Raw genomic sequence first — 16,804 nt, forward strand, 5'->3', positions numbered from 1 at the left:
GGTCTGGGGCTCTGCCATGGGGGCTGTTACTGTAGACGTGTTTATGTATGACATGTGGCTGAGGGTAGGGGGTTCTGTGTGTGGCTGTGTGTGCATGCGGGTGTGTGGTTGTGTGTGAGTGTGTGGCTGTGTGGGAAAAGCACAACCATGGGTGGGTCTGGGGCTCTGCCATGGGGGCTGTTACTGTAGACGTGTTTATGTGTGACATGTGGCTGGGGGTAGGGGGTTCTCTGTGTGTGTATGTGTGTGTGTGACCTGCACTTGACTGGTGTGCTTGCAGGCCCAACGCAGAAGTGATCATGTATATGGGGCAGGTCATAGCCGTGAGCATGCGAGCCTGTGTGTCTTTAAGGGACACGTCCTGACTGTGGGGGCCCCCAGTCCCCCAGTCTCACCCCATCTCATCTCCCTGTGTTCTCCCCTTGGGTCAGAGGGTCAGGCCTCTGCCCAGCCAGGATGGAGCCGGCAGCTCTGCTGGCGTGCACATCCTTGGCATATGAATAATACATGTGAACACCTCAGTCCTTGGAAATGTTCTTCTCTGGTGGATAGAGAGAAAAATCATTATTTCTACTTTTATGATTCCTGAGACTCCTGAACGGGGCCATAAATATACCCAGGTGGTTGGTTTTTTTTTTCCTTTGGACAGACTTAAAAGTCCTTTTTTCTTAAAGGTATCGCTCATTAGGGAAGCGCTCTCAAGCTGTGGAGTGGGGAGCCGCTGGCTCACTGGCTGTGGCCCTGGCATGGCCCAGCCGATCTCCATGCAGCCCCGACACAGTCCCGGCCCTTCCCACTGGGCCTCCCCTCCCCCTTCAACCACCAAGACACCCGGCTTCCTTGGGGTCCCTTCCCCTGGCCTGCAGGCCCTTGCTCCCACATCAGGCCCACATCCTCAGCCCCAAGGGCACCTACCTGAGCAGCACTCAGCTAAGGTGGCCCCGTCCTGAGCCCAGAGGCCGGCCACCAGCTTTGTGGCTGCAGGACACCAGGGCCACTGTGCCCCTCACCCCATCTCAGGCTATGGGCCGGGTCCACCTGGCCCTAGACCTCTGCTGCAAGGTGGATGGTACTGCTCATGGGGCAGGAGGTTGGGGCACCAGCCCCCGGGGCCTGCTGGGTGAGAATGGGCTCTTGACCTGCCCCTGATGCTCCACAGTGGTGAGAACTCGGCTGTGCTGCACTACGGACACGCTGGGGCCCCCAATGACAAGACCATCCAAGATGGAGACATGTGGTGAGTGGGGCCGGCCCCAAGCTGCCCTGGCTGGCGTGTGAATGGTGGGGCCCACGGACCCAACCCCAGGCGTGGCTGATGGGGGCCCCTTGGTCCTAGCCCGGGGAGGCTGGCCACAGCATGGTCCCTGGGCCTGCTCTGGGTCTAGACGTTTCTGCCAAAGCTTTGTCCTCCATATCATCTCCACTCCAGGACCAAGGAGGCCCTGAGAGGGGAGCGGGGGCCAAGTGCTGTGAGGGTAAGGCCCCACCTCAGAGGAGGACCTGCCCTGTGACCCAGCACCCGCCACACTCGCATCTCCGGCTTGGTGCTGGGGGGGTGGGCACGTCTGTTTGGAGCAAGGGAGACCCCTAGGGAGTCCCCCGCCCTCTGAACTGCCTCACGACTCCTTGGCACAAGCAGCCACTCACTCAGGAGGTTAGAGGGGGCGCTTGGCCCTCAGGACTGTTTGCCCACGTGCTCACTGCTCCTCATGGATTCCTGACTGAGCAAATGTGGGCAGGACCCACAGCCTCCAACCCTCCAGTGGTTCTGCTTCCAGACCCCCAGTGTGTAGGGCTCCCCCTGGGCATCCACCCCTCCACTCTGGGCGGCCCCTCTGGCCTTGGCAGGGGCCGTGGGCACCCTACTGACTTGGAGCGTCCCTGTCCTCAGCTCATGGGTACTTGTATTCCCTGCCTGTACTCTCCACCACCCAAACATTGGGCAGGGCCAGTCCAAGCTGCCAGATGCTGAGAGCCGCCCAGAGGCCACAAGTTCCATGGGGCCTCCTGTCTTGTCCTTGAGACATCTCGCTATGGCCACCAACCCGCAGGTGCGGGCCGGAGAGCTGGTGCACATTGACCTCAGTTCAGTTCAGTAGCTCAATCGTGTCTCTCTGCGACACCATGGACTGCTGCGTGCCAGGCCTCCCTGTCCATCACCAAGTCCCAGAGTTCACCCAAACTCAAGTCCATTGAGTCGGTGATGCCATCCAACCATCTCATCCTCTGTCTTCCCCTTCTCCTCCCGCCTTCAATCTTTCCCAGCATCAGGGTCTTTTCCAATGAGGCAGTTCTTTGCATCAGGTGGCACATTGCCCCATCTGGTCCTTTGATCCTTTCCCTCTTGCTGCTAAGGCAGCTGAGCCCCTCCCCACCACTTCCCACCAGCACCTTATCCTCCTCGGTTTGCAAGTGCCGCCCTGCAAGGCTTTGGCCCCACACTGGTATTCTGGTCATGCCTGCACGCTGGCCAGGACCCACCCTCAGGCTGGGAGATGGGGAACCTGCTCATGGGGGGCCCTTGCCCACAGCCATCAGAGGACGGGAGCCGAGAAACACTCCATTCTGAGCTGTCACTGCCCAGTGTTCTCAGAAACCCACCCAAGCCCAGGGTGCCCCCTGCCCCAGGGCGCCCCAGCGCCACTGGCTGCAGTGTCCACTCGCTGGGGGTCAGTAGCTGGATGGGATGTTCTGGCTCGGGACCCTGTTGGCAGGAGCCCCCCTCAGGCTTCTGCGAGGAGGCAAAGCCTCCGGGTTCCCTCTCTGAGCCTCAGTTTACTGTCTGTCGGTGGAAATGGCGTGCAGCACTTGGCCCTGTGCAGGGTAGTGGCGGGGACATGTCAGGACCACAAGTGCTGGTGGACATACGCTCCCAGGGGCCTGAGCCCACAGACAGGGACGGGAGCAGGCAGAGGGGGACACCAGCGTGGTCACAGAGGTCACTGCAACCCTGCTCACTGCTCACTCCACCCCCAGAGAGTCTAAAACCCTTCCTGGCGTGGGGGTCAAGGGCGTGCAGCAACCTGGATGGGGTTCTGACCCTGCCTGACGCAAGGTGCCGCTCTTAATGTGGATTCGCTCCCATGAAGTGGGTGTCTCCCCCTCCCCCGCCAGCCATGTGTAGCGGAGCCACTGAGACACAAGGAGCGTCCAGGTGCAAAGCCAGAGGGATTTGGGGAGGGGGTCAGCTGCCTCCAGCTTGACTCAGCTGGAGACTAAGGAAACGGGGGGGGGGGCGGGGGGCCTGCCCTCTGGGTCACTGGTGGCCCCAAAGGGAGACCAACTGGTGTGTCTTCAAGGACTCACGCCTCTTGGAACACATCCTAATGCTTTTGACTCTGCGGCCTGTTCTGGCCGAGCCAGGACGTGGGAACCCAGGCCCCAGGCAGGCAGAGCCCCGGTCACACGAGCAGCCACAGCTGTCCCTGCGGAGGGTCCTGCGCCAGGGCCGTGTGGCTCTGAGCCTGTCTTTGTGAGTGCACACAGCCCAGAGGAAGTGGTTGCTTCTCCTCTCTCTCTATCTGTCCCGAGAGAGTCCTCACCCATGAGAGGCTTGTTCCAGCTGTGTTCTGGGGGTGCCTGGCGCACTGGGGCCTGGCTGACTAGGGGCACCATGCATCAGGCCTCCATGCGTCCAGACGCTGTGTCCCCAACCCTCCTGGGCAGCGTGTGGCACCCGAGTCGCCTGCCGCTCAAGAGTCCTGAGTGATCCAGAGAATCCCACGGATGTTAATGCCAAGCCCAAATGGGCGATTTTATTTTTCTAGTGCTAACTTTGAAATGTAGCCAGTAGAATAATTATGAGTTTATTATAGTCAATTTATTATGCAGCATTTAGAACAACATGTTTTGTTGATTACTGCTACTGCCAGATTGCTGGCGGCATTTATAATCCATTGTTTTATTGAAATTGATCTGCCGAGCGCCTACTGTGTTTGGTAAATAATAAATCACTCTGTTATCCCAACATAAAAGTCACAGCACTTCATCACAAGGTACAAAACCAAAATACGAGCCTAGTGTAGAATTTTTCCTGAACCTGAGTGTCTCTCTCAGCCGTGACTGTTCTCCAGGTGCCCGTCAATGTGGTATGCTCTGGGTCTCAGTTCCTTGATGTCAGGCGAAAATGCCCCAGAGATATTTAACATTTAGGAATGGGGCTGTTTGGGGGCCAGCAGCTGATCCAAGGCAGTCAGACTCTGCTGGAGAAGGTGGGGAGTGGATGCCGAAGGGCATTCCTCTCCCTCCAGCCCCAGACTTCTTGTGATGAGCACAGAAGGTCCCTGGTTCAAATCCCTGCTCCCCCTCAGCTGAGTGATCACCCCTCTGAGCCTCAGTTTCTCCATCCATCTTTGTGGGTGAGAGCACTCAGCTCCGGGAGGACTCACTGATCATAAGGGTGAGCGAGGAGCCTGCACAGGGGGCCCCTGGTGGGATTGCTGCTACACACCAGAATTCCCAGAGCTGGCAGCGCACCTCTGCCCCCCAGCAGCACTTCCGGACAGAGACTGGAGGCAAGAGGCCCCAGCAGAGCACAAGACGGGCCCGGTTTATTCACACAACTGTCAGGTCACGTGGTTGCCTGATCTGTGTTTTCAGCCCCTAAACTGTCCTCGAGGCGTGTGCCATGTGGGGCGTGTAGCTGGCCAGGGCCGCAATACCAGGTGCTGCCTGGGAGCCGGGCTGGGAAATCGGGGCCTGTATGTTAGATGCGCTGGCTCTTACTCCATGGCAGACGCATCACCCAAGAGCTGAAAAGGGGATTTTGAGGACCACTCCTGACACCACACCAGCCCCTCCCACCCCCGTTTATTTCAGCTGGTTGCTGCCAGACTTGCCCTGCATGGATCCGAGGGTGGGGGGGACAATGACTGGACTTTGATGTGGCCTTGGGTCCCCACGGGCCTCCCTCTTGGCTGGTTCAGAGGCCTCCCCACCCGGGGCTTTGCTGTCACCTCTGAGAGCCTTTTTCCTGCTGTGGCCCTCAGGGCTCACCATGAACCCCATCACCAAGTCACTGCCTTCCTAAGCCTTTAGTTGCTTTCTGTTTTTGTTTTAAGGCAAAAGCAAACAGACCTTATAAAACACGGTCCCAGAAGTGTGGTGCACTTCTGATGACTACCTTTCCCAAGCTCACACAGGGGGCCGTGTCTGAAGCCATCAGAAGCCTTCCTAGGTGGAAGCCCCGGAGGACCCCTCCCCGCCAGATCAGCCCCGAGCCTGTAGCGGTGAGGCCAGCGTCCTTACCATGCTCATCGTCCTTGTCTGTGGCCGAGGTCGTTGTCATCTTGAGTCCTCAAGCACTGCCCCGTCCTCCCAGAACCCGCCTGGGCTTTCCCTCCCGGAGTCTCTGTGGGGGGTGGGTGGGTGGAGGCACCCAGGGCTAGTGCCCTGCCCATGGGCCAGGGAGCACCACTGTCCCCAAGGAAGCCATGTACCCACACTTGGACCCTATGTTGTGCTAGACTCCCCGCCTCCCCCTGGACGCAGCAGGCACACCCCAGGGGGCAGAGGTGGGGAGGGTCTAGGGTCTGCCTCTACTGGGCTCTGATTTGAAAAACAGCTGGGACACCCCTTCCTCACCTGCCACTGCCTCCCTCTCCCACCATTTTATCAGATGGAAAGGGGTTGGTTCCTGGGGTAGGGAGCCCACTGGCCACCCTCAGAACCTTCTAGATGCCCCAGTCGAAGCATGCTCGGGCCTGGGTTGCCCAGCTGCAGGCAGGATGTGGCTGGTGAGTGGCAAGCTGGACTCCCAGCACTGGCCAGAAGAGGGCAGCGTTGTTTCAGGACATGCCAGCCGGCCAGGCTCGTCTTCGCTGGCTGCGTTCTGTGTTTGGGGACCTGGGAGCTGGTGGCCGTCCTGGTTAGTTGGGGAGAGACCTGTCCCAGCCCCACTCAGCAGCCACGCAGCGTGCTAAGCCGCTTCAAACGTGTCTGACTCTTTGCGACCCCATGGACTGTATAGCCCATCAGGCTCCTCTGTCTGTGGGATTCTCCAGCAAGAACACTGGAGTGGGTGGTCTGCCCTGCTCTCCAGTTAGTCCCCTGATCATTGCACAGGTTTGATGTGGACTAGACATTAGTTTCGGAGAAAGCACTGGCGACCCACTCCAGTACCCACAGGGTTGCACAGAGTCTGACACGACTGAAGTGACTTAGCAGACATTAGTTTAAACTGCCTGGGGAACTCCCCCCACCACCTGCCCCTCCATCACACCGCACCTGGGGCTACAGCCTGCATCTCCATCACAGACATCCGCCGCCACCCCGCCACAGGCTTTGGGGTGCCTGCTGCTCACTTGGGGCCTGAACAGTCCCCTTGGCACTTATGGGGCTCCTCTGGCAGGAGTGGGAACAGTTTTGCCTGTTCCTGGGGGCCCCTGGGTCTGATATCTGTCTGGCATCTGTGTGCTGCTTCCTGGGGGCAGACAAGTCATGCCTGGGTCTCCTCCCCAGCTATTGAGGGGTCCCCAAGTCCTCCCTTGTCTTGGTGCCTGAAGCCTTGGTCAGCTTTAAAGAAAAAGTGTTTCTTCCAAGCCCAGCCCAGGGAACCACTCCCCCGACTTTGCTGTCTCCTTAGAGGACACCTCTGGAGAAGGAAATGGCAACCCACTCCAGTATTCTTGCCTGGAGAATCCCATGGACAGAGGAGCCTGGTGGGCTATACAGTCACCAGCCAGCCCCATCCTGAGGAGTTGATGGTCTTTGGGACATGCCCCAGTCCTGGGAGCAAGAGAACACTCTCAGAAGGGCATAGGCCCTGGTCAGCTATCTGTCCAGACCAGTGGCCATGGCCTTCAACCTGCCGTCTGGGTTGAAGCAGCCTTTGCATTCTAACCCAGTACCACACAAGCAGATACGCCCGGGCAGTAAGCAAGCGCTCTCGCCGTGGGGTCCGCCCCGTGCTGTCTGCTTACGCCGCTGCCCCCGCATCCCACATGCTTGACGTCACAACCCACAGCGTGGAAGCACCAGTCCGGTCAGCTGGGGTGCTCGCAGACACCATGGGACACTGCTTACCGAAAAGTGGAACGAAGCATGTGCTGTGCGCGTGACACCGACTCACTGCCACCCCGGCCGTGGGGAGGCTGCTGCCTGTGGCTGCAGCAAGCCCCGGGGTCGCACCCACACATGGGGCCGGGGACCGCGTCCTTCCTGGGGTCGTGGCCCACACTGGGGCTCTGCGTCTCCCCACATCCTCTGCAGCAAGGTGACAGCAGTTCCATCCAGACACACGGGAGGCCCGCAGCACATGCCGACTCAGCTCGGGGCTCCTGGGGCTGCCTGCCTGGATGACTTCCCTGGGCCCCACAGGAGCAGCTGTCCCGTGGCTGGGATGGGGAGCAGGGACACCCAGAAGGCAGTGGGAAGAGGTCGGCTTGGGGAGTCAGCCCCAGGGCTCCAAGCGGAGGCCTTCATCCCAGGGCTCGGCACCGCACGGAAGGTCTAGCTGGGAGCCGGTGGGTGGCCTGTGGGCCTTGTATGGCCACCACCAGCGGGAAAGTCACCAGTTCACCTTCCTCTCTGTCTCAGGCTGAGGTCTGGAGGGGAAGCAGGAGATTCCTGCAGCTCAGAAATCCCCCAGCCTGGTCCAGAACGCTGACGGGCGGGTGCAAGTCGGGGTCTGAAATGGTGCGCTGCAGTGAATAGATCTATGAGTGAGTGCACACGTGTGGGCACATGTGTACCGTGCCTGTCTGGGGTGAGAGGTAGCTGAGAGCGAGGCCACAGAGCTGCAGCCTGTGTACACAGGGACCTTGCCATAAAGACCACAGAGTTCCCCCAAAACTCTTCCCAGGCCTCATATCAGAGGCCGAACCATCTCGTAGGCCTTCTGCCTGCGGTGGGACGTTGGGCGGAGGGGATGGAGGGGACCTGAGGAGGGCCTGGGTGGGCTGATGGTGGCAGGTAACCCGGGCCTGAAGTTGCCCGGGAGGAGCCAACGGAAGACAGAACCTCTCCTCCAAGCCAGAAATAGAACCAGATGAACACATGTGAGGAATGAGCCACTAGCATACTGCTTGGAGATGTGTAATACCTCCCCAGATGGCTTATATTATCACATGCGTTCACTCGGCCAGAGATGGTAGGGTCCCCGGTGGGTGTCCCCAGGCAGCTGGGAGGAGGGCTCCTCGTGTTCTCTGTTGAGCCAAAGTATGAGCGAATTCTCCGTCATCAGCCTGTGTTCAGAGGACGGACGGAGTGGACACAGAGGAGCTGGGGGAGATGATTTATAAAAGCGATGGCTTTCATCCCTGAATTCCAGAACAACTTGAAATCTGAATAACTAATACATGTAGGAACTCTCTGAGGGAGATTTAAAAAAAAAAAAAAAAAAAAGGCAGAGAAAGATAGGGAACTGAGAGCACAAAAATAGACGTCAACCCCTTGCCTGAGCATCGCTGGGCAGGATGGAGCTGGCCGGCTGGGTGTACACTTCCTTCTCCAGAAAGTGGATGATTTTAAAACAAAAAAATACAGCCAAAGGTTTCTAGAAGCTGAACAATAAAGCCAGACTGGCCGGGGAGCTCAGCCCGCCTCCCACGTTTTTGTTTTTGAGAACTTGGTCAGGAGTCGTGCCTGCCCCGGGGAAGGGGCCTGTTTTCACTGCTCCGGATGACTCCGGCATTTGGTGTGCTCTTGCGGGCTTCCTGGCTTTTTAAATAGTTTAATTTCTGTTTTCCTTTGAGTCCTGCACAGCCCCATAGAACTTTCTGCCTGGGGGTTGCTGCTGCAGGTCTCTTTCTGATGTGGTGGCCCCCAGGAATTGGTCCCCACGCCCCTGGCTCTGTCCCGTCTGCTCAGGCCATTCCTGGTCCTTCTGAATCAACAAACCACAGACCATTTTCCTTTGTTGCCTCCAAGGACCCCAAGTAAGAATGCTCTGCTCCCCGGGTGAAGCTGGGCCACGGCCCCACGCGGTTCCACTCCCAGGCCTGCCTGCACGCTGGCCGCGGAAGATGCAAACCCACAGCAGTGGCGGCAGCCACATGGTACAAGTGGGACAACCCTGAGGCGCTTGAGGCCGAGTGCCGGAGCGAGGACAGGAGAGCCCGTCTCTGGGCTCTGAGCTGCTGGCCCCAACTTGAGACTTTGCCAGGCCAGTGTTCAGAGCCTCGGTTTCCTGCAGTTTAGGGTTCCGAAGTGCTCCGCCCTCCTGGCCAGCTGGTGGGAGGGGGAATGTGCCCCAGGGCACAAGTAAACCTGCAGACAGCTGTCACCCCAACCCCCTGGTGCATCAGAGCGTCCTGGGGAGCAGATGCTGGGCGTGTCTGCTGGGGCCTCTCGCCCTGGGATCCTTGGCTCCCACACCCGGGCTGGGCGGGTCCCCTCTAGTGAGCCCCAAGTCCCCCCCACACACACACTGGCCCACCCCAGGGTGGGTCCCCCAGAGTCTCTGACCTTGGCCCAATCCGAGGTCCCTCTGCTGCTCTCGTGGGCTCTCCCCACCACCACCTGAGAATCACCTGAGTTGTTATCCGGTGCTTCTTGCACTGTTGACACTGTTTATGGTGTTTTGCGGTCAGAAAAAGACAGGAGATTAAAAAGTGCCCGACCGGGGACTTCAACTTTCAGCAGAGCGTCTTGAGATCCCGAGCATTCATGATCTTCCTTTAGAAACAATCCTGTTTCTATGGATTCCCTATTGCTGCCGTCAGGCCGCATGGTCAGCCCCTGGCTCCACCTGTAGGGCCAGTTGCTCGGGGTGGAGGTCCCCTGAGACAGGCATGCAGGCAGCTCCTGGAATGCAGGTGGAGCCGTCGTGTTTACTACTGAAATTTGAGGGTTTCAAACAAATAATTTTGTTTCTTTATTTTTGGCTGCGCTGGGTCTTCATTGCTTTGTGGGCTTTTCTCGAGTTGTGACAAGCGGGGTCTACTCTCTAGTTGCTATGCACAGACTTCTCATTGCAGCGGCTTCTCTTGTTTCAGAACATGGGCTCTAGGCACACCGACTTAGGCAGTTGCGACTTCTGGATTCTAGAGCACAGACTCGGTAGTTGCGGCGCACGGGCTTAGCTGCTCCGAGGCATGTGGGATCTTCCCAGACCAGGGATCGCACCCGTGTCTCCTGTGTTGGCAGGCAGACTCTTCACCACTGAGCTATCAGGGAAGCTCAGAATTGGGGTCTGAGAGGCTCTTTGCATGGCAGGTGTGGCTCTGCCTTGGGGCTCCAATTTTCCCAGCAGGGGCTGCAGACTGCTCCCCACGGGGCGGAGCCAGGCACAGAGAGGGCAGCGCCACCCCCTCCACCCCTCCCGTCTCCTGGTCCCTAGTTCCGAAGGTACAGCAGGGGCCTGGGCCTGAGGCTGAACTGTTGTCCCCCAGTCTGTCTTGTCACCATCAGCATTATGACTTGACCCTGACCCCATGATGGGCCAGCTCTGGGCCCGCTGTCCAGCGTCCTGCTGGTGAGGGGACAGGACAAGGAGGCTGCTCGTTCTGGGCACCCCACTCCTCTCTGTGGGTGCCCTGGTGAGAGCCAAGCTTGGACCCAGCAACCCCTCCCTGATTTTATCTTATCTCCGTGTGGAGGGTGCGTGAAGCAGGATTCTCACCTGCCCTTGACAGTAGAGCCAGGCGGCGAGGGTGTGGGAGCCTGGCTCCCCGCACTCCGGCCCAGCCCCGCGACTTGGGGCCCTGTCACGGGGTGTCCAGAGGGCAGCCCAGCGGCCCGGCCTCCTGACTCAGCAGCCTGCTGTCTGTCCCAGCGCCGCCCTGCCTCTGCTGGCAGGGGCTCCCGGCCCCTGCTTCTCCCTTCCTCCCACACACTCCATGCCTGCCTCTGTGCCTCCTGGTCTCTGCTCTGTGACCCAGGGATGCTGGAGTCCAGGCAGCCCCCAAGTCGGGGATTTGGCTGGCCATGCCTTGGCAGAGCACACTGCCCCCGACCACCACCCAGCAAGGAGGGGACCACACTCCTTGGACCAAGGGGACCTCAGAACTAGAGCAAAGCCATTGGCTGGGTTTTCACTGGGGCCCTTGGGGCAGTGAGAGCCGGGCGCCGCGCCTCAGCCCACGCCTTCTGTCGGGCAGGGGCATCTGTCCTGAGGTCCCATCCGGCTCCCATGAGCATTGCCCTCTGGGCTGCAGCTGTGCCCATGCTGGGTGCAGGATGGCCCCTGGGGGAGGTGGGGCTGTCGGTGCCTGTGTGGAGGCCAGGTGGCAGGTGGGGGCCTGGGGATACCTCCACGCCTCCCTCAGGGAGTCCCACAGCCAGGCATCCAGGGGCCTGGCCAGCAGGGGCCGTAGGGTGTGGTGTGTGGGCAGCCACGTTCCCCGCAACCTTCCTGCTCTGGAGCGGGAGCCTCCCGGGGTGCCCCTGGGTCCTTTACTCCTTGCGCACCGTGAGGAGACAGCGGGTAGGAGGGCCCCACACTGCTCTCTGCACAGGCCGTGTTGCAAGAAGTCTCTGGTTCAGCGGCCTTAAGTGCAGGCAGGAGGGAAGCGTGGCTGAGGGGGCGCAGGTGCCCCCGGGTATCCTGCCGGCCTCATGCCCTACTCTCCTGGCAGCGTGTTCGACATGGGCGGTGAATATTACTGCTTCGCTTCTGACATCACGTGCTCCTTCCCCGCCAACGGCAAGTTCACCCCAGACCAGAAGGCCATCTATGAGGCAGTGCTGCGGAGCTGCCGGGCCGTCATGAGCGCCATGAAGCCAGGTGAGGGCAGGGGCGGGGCCTGGGGGAGGACCACCTGGCATCGGAATGCCAGTGCCCAGGAGCGGGGCACCTCTGAGAAGCAGGGCCGGCGCTCTGCAGCATCCCCACCTCTCATGCTCAGTAAGGCTCCAGATGCTAGCAGGTCCCCAGCATCACTCCTGGGAAAGGGGGCTGGCCACCAAGCAGAGACAGGGCTGAGGGGTTCGGGGAGCTTAGCCCGAGGCCACCCCCCGTCCCCTCCGACCTCCTCTCCTGCACATCTCCCTGTCCACACTGGCCGCTGGGGTGTCAGCATGTCCTCTGCCCTGTCGCACAGCAGCAGCTGCTCCAGCGAGGGCTTGGCAGTGTGGACACTCGCCTCTGGTTGGGCGTGGAGCACCCTCACTTGCGGCTGCGCCTGGGTCGGCAGGAGCTGAGTGTCTCTCCGGTGGGTGGGGAGTGATGAGCAGAGGCTGTGGGGCCATCTGAGGACCTGGCCTGACAGGCCTTGAAGGCTGGACTCTGAGTTCATACCAGAATCAGGGGGACTGTGGCGGTCAGACTTGTATTTCTCCATGGAACTTTTACAGTCAGTCCCCAACACACGAACCTTCAAGTCGCGAGCTCTCAAAGATGCCAGTGTGCATGCACATGTCCAGTCACACAAATTAGTTCACGTGTCTGGCATGGTCTATAAAAGTCAGGTACCTGGGCTAACTTGGTTGGACTTCACGAACACGTCAGAACTGAACTCATTCGTATGTAGGAAATTTACTGTATTTACAAAGGGAAAAAGAAGGAAAGATCCTGAGCCCCTAAACTATAAAGGCCTGAGTGTGGCCCCTTGAGGGCCCAGAATCTGACAGCTCAGCCCGGAGCCCCTGCCACCCCATGTCCAGTTGCTGCTGGCCAAGTGCTGCTTGTGAGGGTTCGTCAGCAGCTGCCGCCTTCAGAGGAGGCAAACTGTGAGCAGGGCTTTCCAGATGCCCCCATCCAGTGCTGGGGCCACCAGAGGCCAGGGAGCCAGGGAGGTGTAATGGGCCCGCACTCTCACTGGTCCGGCGGGAACAAAGCCTGGTGATCAGATGAGTCCAAAGATGAGGAACTCAGACACACCCAAGAAAGGAGCTGAGGAAGGAAGCCTCAAAGCAGCTCAGGACAGGTGACAGCATCCATAGGACTGGCCCGGTGTAGCAGCTGCAGAAGAAAACAGCATCTTGCGCTAACTGTTTAAAAGGCAGCAGTTCTCTCTAGGGAGGGGTTAATGTGGACACTTCCAGGGTGGACTGTTGCATAAAGACAGAGCAGTGCAGGAGGGGGTGAATTCACAAAAGGTGATAAAGAAGAGGGCGAGGGCAGTGAGAACATGGATTCACAAGTGCTTGTAAATCCATGGGAGGAGGGGCAGGAAGGGAGCCAGACAGACAGACGGGTGGGGCGCGGCTAGGAGGGGGGGTGCTCACCGGGAGCCTTTTATACTTTCTGACCTTTAAACCCCGGTACATGGCACCTGTTACCTGTAAAACTCTGCCTATGTGGAGCTGTCACCCCGAGTAAGGGGCACCATCTTCTCCTCCCCGGATATCCTTGCATTACCCCAGGGAGAGAAGGAGTAGAAGGTTCTGTTCAGCTTTGAACATCGGTGGTTTAAGTGATAAGCGCTTCACGTGCAGCAAAAGGCTTAGGCCAGTGAGAGCACATGGAGGTGCACGGCCCCAAGACTCTGGTGCACCCACAGCCCATGGCAGATTCCTCCAGGAGCATAGAGGGACCTGCGTGGACCCGAGCCTGGCTCTAGACTGTGGTACAGAGGGTGGAAGGCTGCTGCCAAACTCCACACTGGAGACTGGGGCAGGCAGTGAGGCTGAGGCATAGCGGTGGTTGCAGGGGAAGGTTGGCGGGATATTGAGCAGGTAGAGATTTGGAAGGACAGTGTCTCCCCTGGGACTCTTTGCTTACCTGGGAGCTCCAGGCTTCACACCCCTGGCCCAGCTTAGACCCATACCTGTGCTGGGACGGGGTGGGGGAGACCCCACCTACCCACAGGCAAACCTGCTGGGTTCCGGGCAGTATCTATGTGGCACCTCCCCAGCTGGTGTCCTAGCCGGCTCAGTCAACCAAGAAAGCAACCCCACGTCTGCTCAGAAAGTGGCCAGGTCCACAGACAAGTCCCCGGGGCCACACATTGCACTGAAAAGGGTCTGGTGCATGGTCCCAGCACCAGGGTCCTATGGGGCTGCCTGGCCATGTGATTTTGGGGGCGGTTACAAGGCTTCAGGTCCCGCCAGGCCAGACTCAGCCAAGATGGTCCCAGGGGACTGTGAAGCAGGCCTCCCCCAGCCTGGCCTGCACTGGGGCCTCGAGGTTCCCGTGGTGGGCGGGGGCGGGTGGTAGGGATGGAGTAGAGCCCCCAGCGAGCCCCCCACCCCATACTTCAAGACTGCGACACACTGTTCCCTGGGGGTCGCGTGCCAGGCAGGCCTGGCAGGCCAGGGGTCCTGTGCTCACAGAGCTGCCCTCGGGGGGGTAGGTCCCCATAGTAGCACAAAGGCTGTGGCCAGGTCAGCCCCGTGCCCAGTCCTAGCGGAAATGCCCCTGGTTTGTGGGCTTGGCTCCTGGGCCAAGACAAACACCCTCAGAGACTGTGTGACTGCTTCCTGTACCTTCCAGGGACGAGTGAATAGAGACAGCCAGGGTCACAGTGAGATGCCCAGAGAAGAGGCAGGGGCCAGTGCTTAGGGCACACAGGGGTCCCGGGTTACAGCTCTGGGACTGAGGGAGGCAGGCCTGGGGTCGGCGGCAGGGGCGGGGGAGTGTCCCACCCTGCCACTCAGACGCAGCCTGGGAAGGAGGGCTGAGCTCGCCCAGAGGCTGCACGAGAGAGCAGCTGGGCCAGCCAGGCAGTGGCGGCACCTGGGGGAAACACCAGCCTCACTGGCCCCTTGGCGAGGTGGGGGGTCGATGCAGCGGCCACGTGCCGGCTTCTCCAAGGCTTCCTCGTCAGGGCAGGTGCCCATCCTGGGCCGGCCACCTGTCTCCATGGGCTCCCGTGGGCTTGCTGATGGGACACCCGCCCCCCATGAGAGGAGGAGGTACTGTGGGCAGGGCGGGGACCAGAGCCAGTGTCCGAGCTGGCCGCCGGACAGGGCAAGGCTGGTCATTCTGCAGACTCTGGTCAGGGTCCCTTTGCCAGCTTTGCCTCCCTCCCTGGTGGGGGCAGGGGCTGCAGTGTCTGGACTCCCCTGAGGCCTCGCCTTAGAGATGGTGCGGGACACAGAGGCAGAGGCGGTGGGACAGCATGCCATGCAGACCAGGGGCGCCCTAGGGCAGAAACCAGCACAGCCAGGACTGTGCTTGGTAAAGGCCCTGTGTCCCCCCTCTGGCCTGAGAGAGGCCCCTCTGCTGGCCAAAGGGCAATGGGTGAGTTCCCGCCCTCCCTGGCCTGTCTGCCAGGGTTTGGGGTGGGGGACCACACGGGGACCGCATGGGGCGGTCATGCTTAACTCAGCATCGTGGCGCTTGCTGCCCAGGCGCGTGCTGCCCCTGCCCTCCTGCAGGGTGAGTGGGTCCCCTGAGGTCTTGGCAGCAGGCAGGGCTGTGTGGCGGGGTGGGCTGGAAGCCCTCCGCCCCGCGCCAGCGTGGCCTGCCAGACACTTCCCTGCAGCCCGCGGGGCCTGCCCTGGGACCCCAGCCCTGAGCCTTTCCTCCTGCACCCCCAGGGCCTGGCGCGCGGTCATCCCCCGAGGGCCATTGTCTTCGGATGAAGTGAGCTCTTTGTCTGGATGGGCTGTGAGGATGTAGCTCAAGGGGCCCTCCGCTGCCTTCCCAGCTCGGCTCCGGGCCTCGGAGCCCCCAGGGCTGTCACGCTCTGGGCAGGAGGCCTCAAGGCCATGATGGATGCTGCTGAGGCTCCCCAGGAGCCAGCCCAGGCAGCAGGCCCAGCAGGCTCCCAGCCCATCAGGGGAAGGTGTGGTCCGATGGGGCCAGGTGGGCACAAAGACCAGTCGGTGACTTGAGGCTACTCGGGATACATAGTGGGACCTGGGCACCAGGACTCAAATCCCTCTGACCCAAAAGGCAGGTGGTACAGTGCAAAACGTAGATGCCGCCATGCTACCCTGGGCCTGAGTGCACAGAGGAGCAGGGTTGGGGGCACAGGCGAATCCTGGGCCCATCAAGTCACAGCACTGGCTGCAGGAGAGCCACAGGGAGGCTGGGGCTCCCGGTCAGGCCACGTGGTTGTCAGACTCGGAGCAGGGCATAGGCCCCGCCTTCTGAGGTTTCAGAGACCGTCCCCTGCCTAGCTCGGGCAGCAAAGGAAGAGGCAATCAGGGAGGGCTTCCTGGAGATAGCCTCAACACAGAGGCCCACAGGAGACAGGGGAGTGAGACTGGGAAGATGAGGTGTCCCAGCTGAGAGAATGGCAGGTGGGAGGCACAGGGGCACCTCAGGAGTGGGTGGGGATGAAGCTGGAGAGGGAAGCCAGGCCAAGGAGCTTGGGGCTCAGTCCTTGGGGCGGGAACTGGCCTGGTCTGACCCGTGCTCCAAAGAGATGGCCTGGTGTCCCGGCCGTGTACAGGAGGCAGCGGGGGTGAGGAGTGGGGAGGAGCTAGGCAGGGGTCCAGGAGAGGTGGGGGCCCATGGAGGCATCGGGGTCAGAAGAGGTTTTGGGAAGAGAGGATGAGATTTGGTGCTTGCCGGTGGTGGGAGGGCAGGCAGGGCCGATGACCTGGTCTCTGCAGCGTGATCTCTGTACATTATCCCCAGTGTGAGTAGGCTTGGGGGAACCCCGATGCTCCTAGCCAGGCCTGTGGGCTCAGAGGTGCCCACGGGCTGCAGAGGTCGAGGAGCTGGGGCGTTGGGGCCTTAGGCAGGCAGGGAGACCCTCTGGCCTATGCCCACCCCTGCAGCCTAGCCCGAGGACAGTAACCTCCACTCATCTCAGGGGCCCCTGCCCTGGCCGTGGGTGTCGTAACCACCATCCGGGCCAGACACTGGGGCCAAGTTGCTGGAGGTTTAATCACTGTCACAACCCTAACCACACACAGGCAGAAACTCCCACTCCCGGCCAAGAGAGCCGTGTGCACGGCCTTCCCCAAGGGCGCACAGGCGAGGAAGACTAGAGGCGCCGCGGGGACCGCCGGGGCCTGCACGTCCGGC

General features: G+C 60.5%; 1 protein-coding gene across 1 annotated transcript in view; it reads left to right on the plus strand.

Annotated features, from left to right (window-relative positions):
* Positions 1–16,804, plus strand: part of PEPD (peptidase D) — a 126,290-nt gene that overhangs the window by 102,356 nt on the left and 7,130 nt on the right. The window contains exons 11-12 of the mRNA XM_040253146.1: positions 1,160–1,237; positions 11,517–11,665. Coding sequence (XP_040109080.1) covers positions 1,160–1,237; positions 11,517–11,665 — 227 coding nt within the window. The remainder of the gene's footprint in view (positions 1–1,159; positions 1,238–11,516; positions 11,666–16,804) is intronic.

Source organism: Oryx dammah, unplaced genomic scaffold, assembly GCF_014754425.2.
Source record: "Oryx dammah isolate SB20612 unplaced genomic scaffold, SCBI_Odam_1.1 HiC_scaffold_13, whole genome shotgun sequence".
In the NCBI taxonomy this organism is placed as follows: Eukaryota; Metazoa; Chordata; class Mammalia; order Artiodactyla; family Bovidae; genus Oryx; species Oryx dammah.